Below are 19,733 nucleotides of genomic sequence, written 5' to 3' on the forward strand. Positions count from 1 at the left end.
TTGGTTATGTGTATGTAGACACGCCCAGAAAGAAGTTAGTGAGTTTGAAGGAATGCCAGGAGGGAAAGTTCCTGCTGTGATGAGTTTATTTAGCTTGTGTTGGGGTTTGACTTCCTAAAAGAATATTTCTGTGGTGGCTTCCATGGCTAATGGCATCATTGTTCAACGAATGAAGAGTAAATTTTTGTGTAACTCCAAGCACTGAGATGAGAGCTGTCTCCCATGGGTGATGAGATGGGTGTCTTCTCAGTTTCAGCTCACTTTTTTTTTCCCCCCCCCTCATTAAGACATCTAGATGAATGCTAGCGTTTAGATGGGTCCAAACCGTAGTGCACTCTCTCTGTCCCTGTCTGGGTGAGTGAATTGCTGCTGTTAGGAGATGTCGGTACTAGAAGACAGGTAGGCTGCAGCTGCTATATTGATTTCATTGGCTTTCCAGTTATTTTCACCAAGGCTGAGTCAGGATCCTTTAAGGCCAGACCTTCCAGCTATTGTTTGGGTTTGTTGGGGTTTTTTTTAACTCTTTAATTACGGCCATGAAGCAGCGTGTTCAGTATACTGTGTGTAGCGACCCATCTTCTCTGCTGTTTTCAGGTAACCATCACTGTAATTGGTCTGTGCCCTACCAGAATCGCTGCATCTTCTTGCAGTGTCACCAGCTGAGCGTGTGCCAGAATGCTGGAGAACAAGACATCAAAGATCTGCTTGGAGGTAACGCCATGCTTCAGGCTCCTGCTAAATCCAGGATCCTGGTCCTTTTGCTTTAAATGCTTACGTTTAGATCTTGACTGGCTTTCAGCTGAGGGAAATGGATTGTGAAATGCTTGGAGGATGATTCTGTAGGTGAAGTCGGTTGACTGGAAAAACTGTTTCACTAGGCTCGTAAGGGCTCTGGCAGCTACATGTGCGTGATGTGTCTTCGAGTAACTTTTGTAACTGTTACTGAGTAACAGTTTGTCTCCACGTTGAAGACGTCATTCATTCAAGCCATTTGCACTCCACATGCCGTCCTTTGGAAAATAAAGGCATAACAGATGTATTTATATTTTTTAAGAGAAAGAAAAATGTCTTGGCATTGTTTTTTCTGAGATTGCCAGGATTTTGTGCCAGAGGCAGCAGGCTGCTTCTATAGTCAGAGCAGCCTTAGCAGCAATTGCTCGTGGTGACTTTCCAGTGCCAGGGTCTTCAAATTTAATTAAGTGACACAATAACAAAACAGAGCTTGTGGGTAATTGGGGAATCAATCTTCTAAAGTATGATTCAAGAGTTTGCTGTATCTAAGTTAAAAAAAAAAAAAAAGAAAGTTTGTTCATGGTTCTTTTGGGTTTGCAAAGGTTTCTCTGCAACGTAGCAACCAGACCTTGATAAGCAAATGGGATTTATGTCACTATAAATCTAGATCACTAGTTATGAAGGAATTTCTCCCAAAGTATGAAGGTGAAAGTGGAAATTTCCACTCAGTTTTGAGAGGTGAAAATTATGAATCTAAGCACAAAGGCTTTGTCGATGCTGTGTAACTTTGAAAGCGTGAGTCTTCTTCTCAGGAGCTCGCATTCGTAACACTGCTCCTGTTGATAATGTGCTTCTGCGTTGTAGCTCTGTACTTCATTACTCCCTTTTGTGGAATTAATTCCCTCATTGGGCAAATGGCAGAGGTCTGTGGTGCAAAAAAAAATCCAACCCAAAACCAAACAAACAAACAAACCACCCCCAACAAAAAAAAAACCCCAAAACCCAAAGGGATTATGTGCAATAAAGGCAGGGGTCTGAGTTTTCATGTTCTTGCTGACTTCAGGACTGATTTATTCCAGTTGTACTACATGTACTGCAGAATACGTGTTCTGGTTTGCATGTTGGGGGTATGAGGTCAGATTTGAGCTTGAGAGTTTTATTCTTATGAAACTGATTGGTTTTGTCTTTTTGAAGAAATTGTTGGTGGGAAAAGGGAAACAGTCCTGTTTCACCATCAAAGCTATCCACAGAAAAAGGAGAGGATGGTGAATGCACGGGTTGACCGACACAACGTGGAAAACCTGTTTTCCTCAGCTGCTCAGACTCACAAGATTCACTTGAGGCATTTGCTCAGCGTTGAGAGTGAAAATGTAACAACAAATGCAAGAAAAACAATTACAAGCAATGCTACCACCACCACTGCCACAGCCGTAACAACAAATGTTACAAATGCAACTGTCCTCACTACAGCTTATGAAACAACTGCCAAAACGTCAAACGCCACTGGAGACTTTGGTCGCCTTGCTGAAGCCATGTCAACCACTGCCTCTTCTCCCACTTCTAGTAGCATCCCTGCTGCCACTTCCAGCCATGTCACCAAGCTTGTGAGCACCACCGAAAAATCAGAAAATAGTAGCTCCATCTCAGTATTGTCCCCCACTTCTACTTTTGTTCCCCTCACTGTCATTTCTGAAGCAGGTACTCAAATGCCTCAAACAGAGCAGTTTAACCCAGCCACCACCACCAGCATTCCCCACTCTAGTAGCCCCGCCACTGTTGGAGCTGGCCCGAAGACACTGAGTACAACATTGACCACCCTCATCCCGCAGGATGCAGAAACATCTTCCACTGCTTCCACTCATGCCATGGCACTCACCCCCTTGGAGAGTTCATACTCTGCGAATCCAGTGCCTGTCATATCACTGTATGTAGAGCCAGAAGCAACTACAGCCACAACATCCTTGAGTAAATCAACTCTTCTTCTGAGCTCTACAAGAGGTGCCATGGTTTTAACTACTGCCTCTACAGCAGAAACTACGAGTGGGCATGGGATACAGTTAACATCTCACATTTTTTCAACAACCACGGCTCCAGCAGATGTACCCAAAACAACAGCTTCAGGCCTTGAAGAAACTCAGGACACAGACAATGAGTATCTTCTCATTGCTGCTGAGCCCCTGACTCAGTACTTAGTGGATAAAAGTTCGCTTCTTGCAGTGCTTTTAGTTGGTACGTTTTTCTTCATAACTGTTATAGTTCTTTTCCTTATGCAGGCCTACGAGAGCTACAAGAGGAAGGATTACACACAAGTGGATTACCTGATCAATGGAATGTATGTGGACTCAGAAATATGAAAGGGTGGGGATAAAACAGTGGGCAGAGAGATGGAAAGGAGATTGAAAGCCTGCCTGACTTGTTTTTCTTTCCTATTTGCCTATAACACAAACTGAAAGTGCTTCCAAATTTACTTCTGGTGCAATTGAGGAGAAATGCCATGTACTGTATTAAGAAAAAAAAAAATTTTTTTATTCAACCATGCAACAGGTTGTTCTAAAAAAAAGAGTAGTAATTTTAAAAACTTCCATAATGCACAATAGCTTTGGCCATTATTTTTCATTGCAAAACAAACCTAACAAAGGGTAAGCCATCACCTTCACAAAATGCTGTGGCGCTTTTTCAACTGTTTACAGTGCAAGTTCCTTGTGTTTCATTCATTTCACATGTGCTTCTCTGAAAACAGAGCAAAGGATGCTCTCACCTTTTGTGAAGTGCTCTGAAATCGCCAGATGAGAAGTGTGGAGTATTGCTGCAACAGGGAACTTTTAATCCAATGTGTGTTGTTTCAGTATGCTTCTTGCTTGTAAAGAGGTCTGTTTACAAGGCATTGTAAACTCTGTTTACTGCTAACCCAAGATATCTTTTCACCATGGAGCAGATTACTGTGCCCCTGCACTTAAATGATCTTATTTTTGTATTCACTTAATAAATGGGGCCCTGGAAGGGCATATCTTGTTGCATTTCTGGTTTCATTCCTGTTCCTGTCAGTTCAGAAGCAGGCAAGTGGGCTTTTGGGGCTTAAGCAAATTAGCTCCACTTCAATATTCCAAGTATGGGGGCTTTGAAGACCTCACTGGAAGTATGGACATGTCACAGAAGATGCTGATCATCATCTGGGGTACTGCTCCTGTAATTTCAGAGCAGTATGCTGCCAGTCTCCCAGGTATGCAGACCCATTCACTGCTTATTATCTTTCATGCATAAAGCATCAGGATCTGTTTTGTTTTTTGTTTTGCATTTGGGAACAGCTCAGGGTTGCTAGTAATTTGGAAACCTTATTGCATGTGCAGTTGCAGCTCACCTTCCAAGATCTGCAGCTGAGAGAGTGAGTAGAAAACACTTGATTTTCGGCAAGCATCCTTCAGTGATTAATGCATCTTATTTGAATGACACATACATACCAATAGCAAAATGCTGGATCAAGGTGCATTGTATTTTTTTTTAACCTGATTGATAGCTTGTCTCTCACTTCGGATTCGTTGGCTCTTCTTTAATCCTGCTTGCATGTAATCTTGAGGCTGATAATAGCCAAACCTCAGAATTTGAGCTGTTGGGTTTTAGTTTGGTTATTTATTCAAATTCTTTGGCTGTTTAGAATTTGGAGGGAGTCTTTATGCTGGAAGAGGTTACTTTGTAGACTTCTTGTTCATCATCAAGCTGAAAGTACTATGAAAATAGCTGCAAATAGCACAAGCAGCAGCAGAGGCAAGGGGTTGTTTGAAAGAAATGGGCAGGAGGTAGTTTCCTGAATCTTACCCGATAACAAATTTTGAGGACAAAATTTCAGCAAGTAGTGTATGTTGAGGAAAAGGAAGAGATTGCTTTGTAAGTGAGACTTGGTTGTCAGCATTGGGTTGCATTTTGCAGTGCTTTTGCATGGACTGCATCTGCATGCCAGTAGGTTAGAGCATCTCTCAGGGTAAAAGGATAGTGTGGTTTTCGGAGTCTCCCTCCTTGGAATGCCTGAAGTATAAGCCACAAAATTCACATGACATTTCCTGGAGGGGGAAAAAAAAGTTTGAGGGACTGAATTTTATTGTATTTTAAGGTTATTTTTAATTGGTTTCTCCTCAGCAGAAGGGAACTGAACCCTGATTTCTGCCATCTTCCAGGAGCCACCTCTGTGCAGTATCTATGTAACAAGGTGCTGGGAACATCGCCCAGCACAGCTGGGGAGTTGCACCCCGTTGAGATGCTTGGGACTGTTTGCCTCTCAACGCAGCTGTTCTGAGCTGTTAGCAGATGTCAGGTAGATGCTGCTCTACAACCACAAAGTCCAGAGGTTTATCTTTACATAGGGATCTCAGGTTTCACCTTAATTGCTGGTGAGTCGCTAACCACAGACCTAAGCATGTGGTCTTCGAGCTCTACTCCAGATACTGAGATAAGAGCTGTCTCCTCAACTCCCTGCCATCTCCTAAGTAAGGAGATGGGTGTTACCTCAGATTCAGCTCACTTCTTTTTCTCCTCATTTAGGCATCTCAGATAAATGCTTGCATTTTGATAGGGTGAATCCAGGCAGTAGTGCTCTTCCTTGTAATTTATCCCTGCCTATGTAAGTGAATTCCTGTCTGTAGGAAGTGCCTTCCTGCATAAAGGGTCAGTGTAGCAGCTGTTCTGCTAGTGCACTGCAGTATTTTTTTTTTAAGTTGCCTGAGCTATTTCCACAAAGACAAACTATGATCATCAGACTTGTAATTGCTTATCCTGGAAATGGGGAAATTTTTGGATGAACTTTGCACTAACTGTGGCCTTGTTTCTTTTGGTGTCCACGGATCTCTTTGTAGACCCAAAATTGGACACCAGATTCTGTGGAGTGGAGCATAAGCTTGTGAAGTTGCATTGGTTTTTATTCTCTTCTTTGAAGAGATATTAGACTCCTGTACTGATTTCCTGGAGGGAGTAGGAAGGGAAGGGAGAGGAAGGGGGCATTACTTAAACAAAACTCTGAAAGAGTTTTCTTTTCTAAAACCAGATACTTTCTAAGATTGGTTAATTAAAAACAAATAAACCCCTTTGGGGATAATTTAAGTGGGTATGATATAGTTGGAAGTGGGTTACAACTCTATTTGCAAGAGTCTTAGGGAGTTTCTCATGGACAGAGTGAGAATATTACAACTCCATCATGGCTAAAAGAAAACACCACCATAAAAATCCTTGTGGCTTCTTAACAGGTTCTTACAGGAAGGTGAGTACTCATCAGAAGCTTGTTGCAGTTCCCACAGCCCTGGTACATTTACATCTAAGTCTTCTCTTCAGATACTGGCACAGCCTGTCCTTTTTGTCCTTATTTGAGTTACTGCACTTCCAGCTGTGAATTACTTTCTCAGCAGGAACTGAGCTTTTCAGTGTAAGGCTCAGCACCAGAGCGAGTCTTGCCTCAGTGCATTTCTGCGTACAAGGTAGAGATCTTAATGCTTATCATAGAATGGTTTGGGTCAGAAGGGACCTTTAAAGGTCATCTAGTCCAAACCCCCTGCAATAAGCAGGGACACCTTCAACTAGATCAGGTTGCTCAGAGCCCCGTCCAGCCTGGCCTTTAATGTTTCCAGGGGTGGGGCATCTACCACCTCTCTGGGCAACCTGTTCCAGTGTTTCACCACCCTCAGCGTAAAAAATTTCTTCCTTATATCTAGTATGGATCTACCCTTTTTTAGTTTAAAACCATTACCCTTTGTCCTATCGCAATGGTGCTCAAAGTGCAGTGTCAGCTGGAGAAATGTCAAGTAGGTTTTTCTTTGCATCCCAATGGTTTTGTCTCGTACTAGCTCAGTTTAGGCATTAAAAAATAAAAATACTGGGCCTGGCCTCTGAAAGTCAAGGTGTGTTTTCTGGCTTGTACATTGAAACCCAATTGTAAAGATTTGGCATCTTTGCTGGTTCTGTTTTGCTTCTAGCTACTCATGAGCATTGAAGGAGAGCAGTGGGACTATGGAAGGTGGATTGCACGTGCAGTCCTCTAAAGGGCTCTTCTGTAGCGGTGGCTTGATATGCAAATCTGAAGCAATTAAGATTTCTTCCCTTCTGGCTCTTTTTGTGTTGGAGGTCACAAGCAGCAAACATTCACTTGGTTGTTTCTACCTCCAACCCATTGTTTCTGTTTGGGCTAAAGCCAGCCTCCTAGAATGGTTTTGCTTGTTGTGCTTTTGAGGCCGCCAATGGTAGCAAACCTATAGCATTTCATGGTGTAGTGTTGCAATAGTTAATAGTGAGTATGTTAGATGAGAAAATGCAACACTTTTGAAAGTTATCTTGCAGAATTCACAATATAACAATAGACGGGGTCCTACCAAGTTATCTAGAAGACATCTGCCAAGGGACTGCCAAAAACAACATTCCGCTGCTGTGAAGCATAGCATATCTGACGCACATTGGGTTTCAACCTGTTGCATGGCCTCTTTCTCAATAAAACACAGGAACATCCTGGAATTATATTTAGATTAGATTAATTCTAAATGCCACCTCCCTCTTATTTAATTGCCTGTATTAGAAGTATGTTGTTCTAGACAGCAGAGAAGAAAGGAAGGACATGGAATATTAAAACATCTAAAGGAATAATAGGAATGAAGAACTTTTCGACTGCAAATGTGACTTTGCAATATGCCATGTGGTTTCCAGAGAGTTGGGGAGCATATGCAGAACTCTTAAGCATGACCTTCAAAATAGCTAATGCATGTAGTCAGAAAACACGCAGGGAGCTCTGGAAACAGGTATTGTGGAGTTGGTTTCTCTGGATTTGTCCGGTGGCTGCTCATTTCTCGCATCAAAAAAGGAAACCTGAGCCCTGCCCTACTGAAGCATTTCTAAGGGCTTTTTCCACTGTGGGTTCTCTGGCATGCATTAAAGGCAAGTTCATATTGCAGCATCTCCCCTGACCAGGGCAACTGTAGTCTCCTTTCCATGGCCTCTTAAGTCTCATGAAACTTAACGACCTTTGTTGCGCTTGGCTGAAGTTGGCCTGTGGGTTCAAAAGCAAATGCTTTCATCTTGCACAAAGTTTGTGCTTTTCTAGAAGAAACCGGGCTAAACAACAGCAAAGCCTAGAGCTGTAATGATTCCTATCTGATAGGCCCGAGTCATTCAGGGTTAGGACTCTGCTTTGACTTTTTTGGTCTTGCTGGATAGCTAGTTATTGTAGGCAAAGCTGGTCTTTGCTCTACAGCATTTTGGGTCGACTTCCTTGTAGTTTCGTGTCCTTGGACCTTGTCTTTCTGTGCTGCTGCTGGGCTGGATAATGTATTTAGAGCAGTCCTGCCTTGGCTGAGAGATGCCAGCAGGTTGTGCTGCGGGGCAGCTCTTCCGGAGCTTGTCTGTTCAGCCTCCCTCTGGCAGGGAAACCCCAAAGGGTCTGGGAAAAAAAGAGTCTCCGCCTGATCTGGGGCTTCCTAGTTAGCCCTGGGTGATGTTCGACTTGTGCCTTGGCTGGAGTGATGTTTGAATTATGAAGTATGTTTGAAGGAGAGGTCCTTTGCTAGCAGACAGAACTTGCCCAACATCCTGCTTGTCCCAATTAAAAAGACTATAGCCATTTGGACAGGATTGTACAATCTGTTTGAAAATGCAAACAACTTGTTTGCATGAAAAGTGGCTAAATATTTTAACCCCTTCAAGCTGGGACAGGTGAAACCAATTACACTGGTTTGAGGATCATGGACTTATGCAGGTGGTTCCTGTTCTTTACTGCATGCAGATGAGATTGTAGAGCCCAAGCTTGTGAGTGTAAACACCGTTAAACCGTCCCGCATCACTCTTACAACAGTAAGGAATGGAGAAGGAAGGAGGAGGGATTTATTCAGCTTGAAAATGCTCACATTTAGAAGCAACTATTCATGGCTAGTTTAAAAAAAAAAAGAAAAAAAAGTAAAGATTTAACCAAATCCTAGAGTTAGATTAATCATAAACTCTGCTCTAAGGTCTTGAGATTTCAGCCACTGCTGCAGATTAGAAGGTGAGATTTTTCAAAAGTATCTAAACAGGGACATAAAATCCCAGAGTTATGTTGTGATTTCTTACATGTGCTCCCCCCCCCCCCCACCGTAGGCATGTTTCTGAGCAACTTTGCTCATCCTTAGTCAATGCAGCTAAGCTGAAGTCAGCAGCTGAATAATGATTAACATAAGCTGTACCATGGGGCAGAAGTTCCCCATGCTCTTGGGAAACTGAGACACCTTTTACCACAGTAGAGGAATGGGGAAGTGCACAGGGGCTATCAGCTGGTCCTGCACCCTTGTGGCATCAGGCAATAACAAACGTATCCTTGGTATGGTATCTTGTGTGATCCAGGTGTTGCCAGCAAGCAGATGAGTCTGTAAAGTGCCAGAAAAGAGTTTGCTCAGGGAGGAAGCTTTGCTGATATCAGTGCACAGGGCAGTACTGTTGGGGAGCAGCTGAAATCCTTGCTGATGACTTTAATCAGAACTAGGTAAAGCCTGTTATGTAGGTATGTGCTAATATGGCTTTTCAAGGTGCACAGGGTAAATGGAAGAGACGTGTGCTCTGGATGAAAGTGCTGTCTACTTCTGACCAGTCCTCAGTTATGAGGACCTGTTGCTGGTAGAAGGTGGCTCTAAACTGATTCCTCCTGTATGCGTCCTGGTGAATATTCCCAACAGTGAGAGATCAGCAGCAGCACTGTGTGCTACAAGCCAATGTCTACAGGTTTCAGGCAGAAAGGCTGTCTGATCTGAAGGATAAAAGCCAGCTCTTCTCATTCTCCTGTTTGCTGGGTCAAAGTATATTGCAAGGATGTTGTAAGAGCTGAAGGCAATTTTTTTTTTTTTCTGATTTATTGATTTTTACATATTCCTACATGTCTTCAGTATTTAGATTGTGCTTAGTATTGGGCTAAAGATCTTCAGAAAAAAATGAGATTCCCTGGAAATGGCACCCTGGAGTGGGTCAGTTTTCACTGGAGCTTTCCCCAAGGCCTGGTCCCCAGCTGGGACTGAAGTCCCCAGCATCTCACAGAGGGTCAGGCAGGTTCCTGTGGTCCAGAACTGCCTCGGGAATTTCTGTGGAAAGTTTTGCACTTTCCTTTCTACTTCAGTCTGAAAGGAGAAGTAGAGAGACTCTTCTGCAGGAGAGAGCAATCTCATGCCCCAGCAGCTTGTGACATGCAGTGAGCATCCCATTTTGAAGGAAATGGTGAGCCTCATTAACATGGTCTCCATGCCTCTCCTGGATCACACGCAGCCCAGGGGCCTGTTTGTAGCCAAACATAAAACTTTTTCAAAAGATGATCTCAGCAATTGAAAACTACATGCACATGAACCAAAGCAGGAAGGGGAGCAGTGGCTGAAAGGGATGGAGGGCTCCACATGGGCAGCAGATGCTGCTGCCATGGGACAACCCCTGTGTTTTTTTTCCAGCTGTGAGCCTTGGTTCTGCCATTAGCATGCACGGGACTTGGTGGAGTGTCCTTTTCTTTGAATGTTTGCAGTTTCGTTAGCCAGCGGGGAATTCTGGAAAATGTTAGTGAGAGCTGTCAGAGTGTGTACTCTGACTCCTTCCCAAGGGAAGGAGTAGCAGCCCTACAGGAGTTCAAAACCTTACAGGCTAATGTAGCACAGGAAAAATCCTGGGGATGAATGGGATGACCTGAGAACTCTTCTGTGAAGAGGTAATGAATGATGGAAGAAATCAGATGAGCTGGAGAGAACTGTGTGCATGCTAAAGGAAAAGAATGACCAGGCATTCCCATGAAGAATAGTCCTTTCTTATCTGGACTGGGCTATTAGTCTTCATGCTTTTGGGTGTACATGATTGCTGGCCAAATGAAAGAGAAATACACCTCTGCATGCCTTTGTACAGAACTGTCTGTAGAGGGAATTAAAAGCCAGAACAGAAGCATTCTTTGAGGTACCTGATGTTAGTGCTGAAGAGATGTTGTTACCCCATTGACTTGAGTTGCTAGCTGAAAATACTGGGCTTTGCTGATCCACATAGCAGGGTCATGGAGCCAGTTTCTGGCCACAGGACTGTGTAAAGGTTTACTTCATTACCTTGTCCTTTTCCTAGCTCAGCTTTAATGCTCTTTCAGATTGCCTCTCACTAGGGAGAGGGCACTGCAGCAGCACGGTGAGACTGCCTCATCTCCCTAGTAGGGTACGTGGATACCCAGTGTGGTTGCTCCTTCTCACTCTGCAACATGTGTGCGTTCGTGTGTGCATGTGTTGGTCTAGGAGCTGTAGTCTCACAATGGCTTTGAAGTATATATACTTTACCTATTGCCAACACAGATGTCACTGCTCTTTTCAAAGGAAAATGCAAGACCTTTCCTGTAAAACAAGGCATGCGTGAGATGTCCCTTCCACATCTCTGAATCTGTTTGGCTCCAGCCCTGAAGCGTGAGGTTTAATATTCCTTCATGTCTTGCCATTTCCTGCCAAAAATGACCAGCAAGGTGCCACAGGGAGGCTAATCCTTATTCTGAGATTTATTACACCACAAACCCCCCTTTACCACTGCTAATTAAAACTAAACTCCAGTTATCAAATGACCTTTTGCAGGGCTGCCATGTGCTATCTGTTTGTTCTCTCTCTGTGGGTTTCCTGGTTGTTCTAGTGAGCTGAGGAGGTTGTAACGTAGATGAGACTAATAATAAACCTGCACTAAAAGCAGCTGCATTGTGGAGGAACTTTAAACCCAAAAGAAAAGCAGGCAGGGACAGTTTTAACCACAATGTGCTCTCTAATTGAAACTGGGCTGGAGCTGACCTGCTGTCGCGGGTGGAGTGAGATTGCATGTCACTTGTAAGAGAGAGGCAACAATACTTTATTGATAACAAAGTTCAATGGTAAATGCAACAGTGAACAAGATTCAATGGCAAGGCACACTTGATTATTTACTGCATAGAGGACAAGGTCAGGCATTACTGTCAGGGAGACCCTCCCGTCGAGTCATGAAGTTCAGAAAGGACCCCCTTTCTTTCTAAACTTCTCAGAGAGGAGTTTAGGTGCAGCTGGATCCAATCCTAGTCCCAGACTTGGTCAACGGTTTATGTCTAAAGGATTATATATGCACAATCAATCCTTTGTATCACTTAGCTAAGATTTCAAAGTTCAGCATGCTGTTAGTCACTTACCAAGGATCTGCTGTGGCAAGAAATCTCTCAACCTTGAGAAGTAACCTTGAGAGGTGTCCCTACTCAAGGGGAGATCCCGCCGTGTGGTCCACTGCCGTGCAGGAGAGCTCAACAGGCCCTGGGCTGTCCACTATTTATAGAGTAAGATGATTGACTTACAGTCATATTTGCATATCAGCAAGTCATTTGACTCACTACTCCAGACAGCCCTTGGCTACTATGTTGCCATCCATTCCCAAAGTCCAGCATAACCTGGATGCAGCCACAACGACCCCCACTGGTGGTCGTTGCTTACGCAGGGCAGGGGGAGCACACCGCCACACCTGCCTGCCTTGCGATACTGTGTGGGTTGGGTGGGGGTGCAGTCTGCATTGTTAACCTACTGCTGTAATATTTACACAGAAGATTTTAGCCTCTGACAATAGGAAAATTATTTTCTGTGCAACCTTTTGGCTTGGGCCACCCACATGCCATGGGAGAGAGGAGGTCGCAGGAGCACTGGCATCGGTCCTTCTGCAAGGTTCTCACGCTCCTGACAGGTAAACAGTCACTGGGCAGGAGACAGGAGTACTTCCGGGGAAGGTGGATTTTAGATGACCTCAACTTGTCTTTTGTTCATCCCCTAGTTATAGCAGCCTTGCTGAAGGCTTTTTCCAGTGCAGATCCCTCTTGTTGTGTGCTTATATAGGCTTCACAAGAGACCCTTACCTTAAAGACCCTTGCCTCTAACAGCTGGCTTTGAATTGCACTGGTGGAGCTGGGCAAGGGTGTGGGACAGACAGAGCAACCCGTGCTGCAAGTTGCGTTGGGGCTGAGGTGCCAAGGCAGGTCATTGGAAGGCTGAGACTGCCTTTCTTTTTTCTTTTCTTTTCTTTTTTTCCCCCCCCCAAGATTTCCAAAGTGCCTGGCTAATACATTTTAGCTACAGCTGTCATGTGTTGGGGGTGTGCAGCAGCGTCACCTATTTGAGCCAGCAGAATCTAGAGAAAAAGGGGTGTCTTAAGAGAAAGGCCATGCTAGTGAGGTCTCTGGGCTGATTTGCTGAAATAACTTGGGCAAATGAAGACTTCGGGTGCTGACTTCATTGGGACCTCCTGAGTTGCCTCCTCATTCACTAGGAATCTGGCCCACAAGCTAAAGCAGAAGGTTTCCCAAGCACAGCTGCTGCTCAGCCCCGAGCAGGGGTGAGCCGTGGCTGCCCTAGCCAAACAGCATCTGTTTTGTGTTACTGGGGCCCGATAACAACTTCCTCTTCCCTGTGTGTATGCCGGTGGCTTGGCGCTTGTGGGGCTGTAGCTGCTGCCTGCCCGTGGTGCTGCTCTCTGTGTGATCTGTGTGTACAGGCAGCAGAAGGGAGGGCAAAATGCTGATTTTTTTCTAGCTTTGGTGTCAGGGCAGGGTTTCTCCTGTTGGCTCAGAAGAGAAGGGGCTAGGAGAACTGAAAATGAGCTGAGGGCGCTGCTGCTTCTTGCTTTTGGGCCAGCTGTTCTTGCTCTGTGGCTCTCACAGCTGCATTCACCGGAGTCAGGGAAGGGCAGAAAATGGGAGTGTTCAGCAAGCTACAGTAAAAGTAGAGAGCAGGAGGAAGAGGAGACAGGTCCTTGAAGTTTCTTATTGAGCACCCTGTCTGTTGAACTTTGGCTACCCACTCAGGAAGAATGGTCCTTGCAGGGGCAGGCTGATGAAGAGCACCAGGTTCTCCTCTTGCTTGTAAGACTGGCTGGAGGCATGAGCCCAGACAGCTGGCAAAGCAGCTGCCGTGGGATGGGTGAGAGCATGGAGGGGAGAGTGGCTGCACCTTGTTCATCCCAGATACAGCGCAGTGTGATCAAACACGCTGGTGAACCTTGCTTCCTGACGGTGCATTTGCCAGGATGTGGTGCTTGACATTGTCGCCAGCCTAGGAGACTTAGGTGTGCCTGAAAATGTCACTAGTAAGCTGTGCCATGCGTCATGATACAGCTGCTGTAGAGAATGCAGGCCACTTGAAGGCAGAGGAGATGACCCCATTGACCTGGTGGGGTTGAAGACAGGGCCAGAGCGTCACTTACGCTCTGTAGTCTTCTAACATGTTGTGTTAGTGGCACTGACAGTTTCCTGTAGTACAGGTGCCTGGAAACGGGTGACAAGTGAATTCAAATGATAACAGCCAGCCTTGCTGCTCATGCTCTAGAACGCCTTACTGGTGGGTCCATTCTCCATCCTTCTGTGGCTGTCACCCAAAGGCCAGAGGTACTTTTAGATCTTGGGACAGAAGACCAAGAGGTGCTTCCTTAATGTTGCACTCTCCAGAGTAGCTGACACAGGAATGTGCTACAAAGCATTTAGCCTTCAAGTGCATAAAAAGAAGAGAAGCTGACCAGCCCTTCCTACACAATATTTTATTAGTTGATATTTAATTATTTAAAATATTTTAGTCATGCTCCCCATTGCATTAGGCTGGAAGCATACATATATTGAGATGCTGCCCGTGGCTTGAAGAGCTTGTGACCTGTACAGACTAGACATCTTTGGGGTAGAAAAGAGAGTGAATGCAGAGAAGTGGCAACTAACATAGGGAGGTAGAGGAGAAGAGGGCTGGGCCTCTGGTTTCCAGTTTACTGCTTCCTGCACCATCCCTGACAATACAGTTTCTGCTGTTTTTATACAAGAAGAAGGATCCATGGTATGGGGGGAAGGAAACAGAAGCTGTCCTGCTCTAGAGGTAGTGTCAGTTCTGCTTTGAAGGTTTCCATGAGGCATCAGCTCACTGTCGGAGATGTCAGCTCCAAATAAAACTGTTCCAGGACATTTTCTTAGCGTGCTGCACTAGAGCAGTCCGCGTTGGCTGTAACGCTGAGCAGACCGCTTGGGGCGGTTTGGAAGAGCAACAAACTGCCTGCCGGGAAACATGCCTTCATTTTGTGGCAGGCCAGGAGAAAATGTGTACAGGGCTGCAGTTGTTTTGCATGTAAGAAACACTGGGTATTTCAAATTGTAGGAAAGGGAACATGGTACCAAGGCTCAGCATGCCTTGAAAAGACCAGAGATGGTCTGCTGAGTACAAGGTCCTAAAATACATGGATTTTCATAAAGATGTATTTCTAGCCTTGTCTGGGATGTGGGTAGCCATGGCAAAAAAGGGAACTTTTTGTTGTCTAATATCTACTCTCCTTCTGCTAGCTGGATAAGAGTCTTGTGTTGAACCTGTGGCTTCATGCTGCTGTTCTGTCAGCTATAGACCCTGTTTGATGTGTCACTTCATCAGGCATTTGTTCCCCGGGGGTTGCTGCATCTTCTGGTACTGATTCAGCTATTTCTGCTGCTCTGCTCTGCTCTGTACTGAATTAACAGCATGACTTGTTGGGGGTGGGAGGGTGTTGCTTGCTTTTTACTTTTTCAACAAAAAAATCAGGAATGGGCTGTTCTCTGGAACCATCTTCTTCTCTTTGGATGTTGGATGCAACCTTCCCTTTAAACTACCTTCCTTTGACCTGAAGAACAGGCTCTGCAAAATGTCTTTTCTAGCATTCAAGGGCCATGACTTCTATCACCATTGCTGCTATTGAGTGGTCATTGCCTAAGAGACTCATCTCTGGATTTGTTCCTGGATTTTAAGTAGCGGATTCTGGGAAGGTTAGCTCAGTAGGCATTGATGTGATTCAGCTAATCTGAGATGTGTTTTCACTGGAAAACTAAGTGCATATCTGAGCCAACTTTAAATTCTCTTTTCTTGGTGAAGTGCGGGATTGCTCAAGACAAGGTGACAGAATATTTATTTTAACTTTTAAATCATGGCAACGGTTGTATTTTTCCCTGACTACTCTCTGCCTTAAAACTAAAAAACAGCTGAACCAAACTTTCCAAAAATATTAGGCAGAAACCAGAAGGGCAAAATTCCACCTGAAAACGTTAAAGTTTAATGAAGTTGCTTACAACTGAAAAAAGCCATTTGAGAATAGAAATGAGAGCTGTCCATATGTGTTTCTCTTCTAATATTAATAGTAATAAGAGTGCTAGATGGCCAAGGAGCATTTTATAGGTACTTCAGGTACCTAAGAAGATGCCAAAAGTCTGTCATGTCGACAGGCCTTAACAGTATATGGCAGCATTGCACAACAGCTCTTCAGAAATGGAGAAAACCGGTTCCTGGTGAAAATTGAAGTAAGTAAAGGGAACTATAGTAACTCCAGCTGGAGTATGGTCTGGCCAGTAAGACTTCTAAAATTTTGCCTGCTGTGAGCTGTCAAAAGTGGTCAGTTCTCCAGTTTGCATCTCACACATAAAAGGAACCTCTGAGAGCAAAGCTTTAGCTGGCACTATGTGAAGGTACAGAGCTCAACCTGGGAAGGGAATCATCTAGTAAAATTCAAATGCCACCTCTGGCAGCACAAGGTATTTTATTGGCAGCTGTTTATTCAAGTGTTGACTCAGCCTAGCTTTTGAGATCTGACAAGATTGAGAGCCCTAAAAGGCTATGGCCATGGGCATTAATAAAGCAATCTTCTTAAGAAATAATTGTCACATTTATTAAATTCCTAATTAAGCAGCCAACTGTAAGTTTGTTAGGTAAGGAATGCTCAGTTGGGATTATTCACTTTCCACACCCTAGCAAAATGTTAAAATGGGGGGAGGGGGATGGGACACCCCAAAAATCCCCCACCTTCTGGAATATAATTTATATTTTTGGTGTGGTGCCTGTGGAGGAAGCAAAGACTAAAGCCTCTGCCCTGCTGAGATGGAGGGGGAGCATTTCCAGAAAGTTAGCCTCCTTCTCCTGGGAGTGATTGCACAGTGGGAATGGATGGTACTGCAGCAGGAGCTCTGCATAGGTGCTGCTCCTTGGGAACAACAGAAATGCAAATCTGAACATGGGAAGGGATCTGTGTTTGCCTCCCTCAGTGTCTTAAGCAGCTTGGGTTAAACTCAGCTCCACTGTGAAATCATGGCTCCTTCAAGTCTTAACTAAGACTACAACCAGACCTGAACTGCAGGCTATACAAGCTGGCCAGACAAAAGCAATGTGGAGAAATGAGATATTTGCTACCCCTGTTTAACAGATGGGGAAAAACAGGACCTAAGAGGAACTGATGACATACTTAAGATGACCTAGGGAGACCGTAACTAAAAACTCAATTGAAGGCTTCTGAGCAACCTCCCTTAAACAGCAAATCCTCCCTCTGTACTGTGAAGTCTGGCTTGTCCTCTATATGGGACACTGGTCTCCTCAAAACAGTTTTCTGCTCTTACGTTTCATTAGCTTCAGCTCTTCTTTGCAGAATCCCAAACGGGTCAGTTTTTCTCTGCTTAAAGTGAACAACAACAAAAAAACCCTGCTGAATTTATATTTGCTGGCTTGAGAACATGGGAATACAGAAGAAAAATGTGCCAGTGTTATCTTGGGTTTTTTTGTTTGATGATGCAGAGAAGAGGATGATGGGAGAGGGCTCCACCAGTGCCCATGAACCTTGCACAGAGCTAGCAAGGGCGCGGCAATACTGGTGGGTTTGGCCACACCTAGGAGAGTGGATGGCATTTGGCCTGGGGCTCTGGGGCAGACTTCTGGGTGGAGCCTAATAACCTTCTGTTCCTGCTCCTCCTAGCTACTGACAGCAGTCCTGGAAGCTGTGCTGGGTTGCTAATTTGCCTCCCAAACTGTGCTCCTTTCCTGAAAGCTCTTTTGGAGCCTATCACTAAGATAAATGTCTTGCCACAGGGTTTACCTGCCCTCTCTCCTTTATATTGGAAAGGATGGATGCACTCATAGCTGTAGACAGCTTGTGTATTTGGACTGATCATAGGCATCTCTGATATTTAGTTTCTATTGTTTATCTGTCTGGTTCAGGCTCCTCTGTTTTCCAGAAGAAGATGACAAAAATGCTTATGGAGTTATTGGAACAGTTAGTAGTCTGGGGCACTGGCTGATGTCCAGATTTAGCAACCGCTAAACTGTGGCTCAGGGCAGTGAACTCCAGTCCAAGCTATTTAAACACCTGGCCTGGCTGAGAGGAGTTGTTTCTTTCAGCAGTCCCAGAGCAGCAGTTGGAGTGAGGAATATGAGATTTCCAGATCAAATGAGGATTATTTTCCTTTCATGCACACACCATGGCTGGAGATCACATCCAGGGCTAGCATGGATCAAAATTATGACTGAAGAATAAAAGTAGTAGGCATGTATGTACACAGCAATAAGCAGTTTATGAATAGTTTGCATTCCTGTTTTGTCCCTTCAGCCTTTCCTGGTGCCTCTGTATTTGCCTCCCATTCTGCTATGGGTTCCTCAGTCTATAACAGGACCTATAGCATTAATGACATTTTCAGCCAGAGCCGAGTTTGCTCCTTGCTGTCCTGAGTCCAATAAACTACCGTCATCAAGTTTCAGGCTCTCTTTGGCTTGCATAATTTTGAGAGGCCCCTTGCTTCTCACAGACTGGGGTTTAAGGATGGCAGTAAGCTTAAGGTGCTCCAAGGCTCTTAAACTCAACACAGCTCACAAAAGAGAGCTAGTGGTGTGGATGGGCTTGTATAAAGCAGGCTGAAGCTCAGAAACACAGGGCTTTCGACCAGGTTTCCAGCTAGTTTTATCATTTTCAGGATCTTTTGCCCTTCACCATTGTAGAGCATGCAGGTCAAAGGGGGCTAGTCATGCTGCTTTGTTTTACCTTGCCCAGCTCAGGCAGTCTCAATGAAGATCTAGGTTATGAGGTGAGTTGTGAAGATTAAATTCTGGTGATGGAGCAGAGGCACTGTGGTGTGGAGCAGTTTATGCTGCTTCATCACTTGCATCTAGTCCAGCTCTGGATTCACCTTCAGACCTTCGTTAAGGAAAGCAGGTGTGGTCAGATGAGCTGGGTGAGGGACAGGACCTGGAATTAGAGGCTGAGACTATGCATAACAGTTTCTGGAAGGCTTTTGTTGGGGGGTGGCTGCAGCTGGAGCCATGTGGTGCCAGGTGTCACCCATTTAGGGTGACAGAGCTTGCATGTAATACACAGAGCTGGACTGTGCCTTAAAGCCGTTCACTTCAAATCACTTCAGGTGTTAACATCATTACAAAGCGGATGAATGTACACAAAGAGGATGTTTCCTTTTGACTTCTCCCTTTTTCCCATTCAAGTAGCAGGACCATCACTCAGAGCAGCATTTTCTTGAGTATACTGTATCTGGGTCACATTAGTACCCCAGTACCTATTTTCATTTCAGCCAGGCAGGAAAGAAGTTAACGCAAAGGTGAGATCTCAGATAGGATCAGTCCCTTGTCTGACAGATGTTCAGCGTTGTAAATTGTTTTGAGGATATAAAGTGCCTGCGAAATGATCTATTGGTCTTGCCTCTCCCTGTTGGTAGGAAGGCATGGTCTTGGGTAGCAGGCAGGGCCCTTTGGCACACCAGGAACACTAGCCAAAACTGAAGCTTCCCTTCATATGGACTTGAATTTGCTGATCTGAATTTGCACTGGCAATAGCTGAGGGATGCTTGTCACTTATGTAGATTTATATTCACAAACACACATTCACTTCTACATACTAATAATACACTTTTTTGCTTTCTCTTCTTTCTGTTAGGTTTGCTTTCTCCATGTGAATTCTGATTTACAGTGATGCTCTTTCTGGTTATTAAGACTCCTTTCCTCTACACCCTTCCTCTTGCCTCTTTCATAGCCTAAGCCAAAAATATTTGTCTACCACAAGCTATCAATGCCAGATTTGTTGTGTGGGCAGGACTAACAGTGAGTAAGGGATAACAAAATAGAGAAAATTGATGCTTCACTAAAAATAGACCTACTGCAGAAGGTAGAAACTGGTTCCTCATGTCAAAGCTAAAGGATAATTAATTGAGCAATTGGGATGAATTTGGAAAATTATTCTTGGTGAACCACATC

General features: G+C 44.5%; 1 protein-coding gene and 1 long non-coding RNA gene across 7 annotated transcripts in view; one reads left to right on the top strand and one right to left on the bottom strand.

Annotated features, from left to right (window-relative positions):
* Window positions 1-3,749, top strand: part of C7H11orf24 (chromosome 7 C11orf24 homolog) — a 30,982-nt gene extending 27,233 nt beyond the window's left edge. For all 6 annotated transcript variants that reach the window (XM_076344300.1, XM_076344304.1, XM_076344303.1 and 3 more), the window contains 2 exons: window positions 595-711; window positions 1,927-3,749. In XM_076344300.1, coding sequence (XP_076200415.1) covers window positions 595-711; window positions 1,927-3,086 — 1,277 coding nt within the window. In that variant the 3' untranslated portion in view covers window positions 3,087-3,749. The remainder of the gene's footprint in view (window positions 1-594; window positions 712-1,926) is intronic.
* Window positions 3,750-11,544: 7,795 nt separating this feature from the next.
* LOC143163278 (uncharacterized) lies at window positions 11,545-11,985 on the bottom strand. The gene is made up of 2 exons (XR_012995873.1): window positions 11,873-11,985; window positions 11,545-11,791 (listed from the first exon to the last, which is right to left on the bottom strand). It is a non-coding gene; the product is annotated as an uncharacterized LOC143163278 (long non-coding RNA).
* Between the last annotated feature and the right edge of the window lie 7,748 nt (window positions 11,986-19,733).

The sequence above is a fragment of the Aptenodytes patagonicus genome, chromosome 7, assembly GCF_965638725.1.
Source record: "Aptenodytes patagonicus chromosome 7, bAptPat1.pri.cur, whole genome shotgun sequence".
Classification (NCBI taxonomy): domain Eukaryota; kingdom Metazoa; phylum Chordata; class Aves; order Sphenisciformes; family Spheniscidae; genus Aptenodytes; species Aptenodytes patagonicus.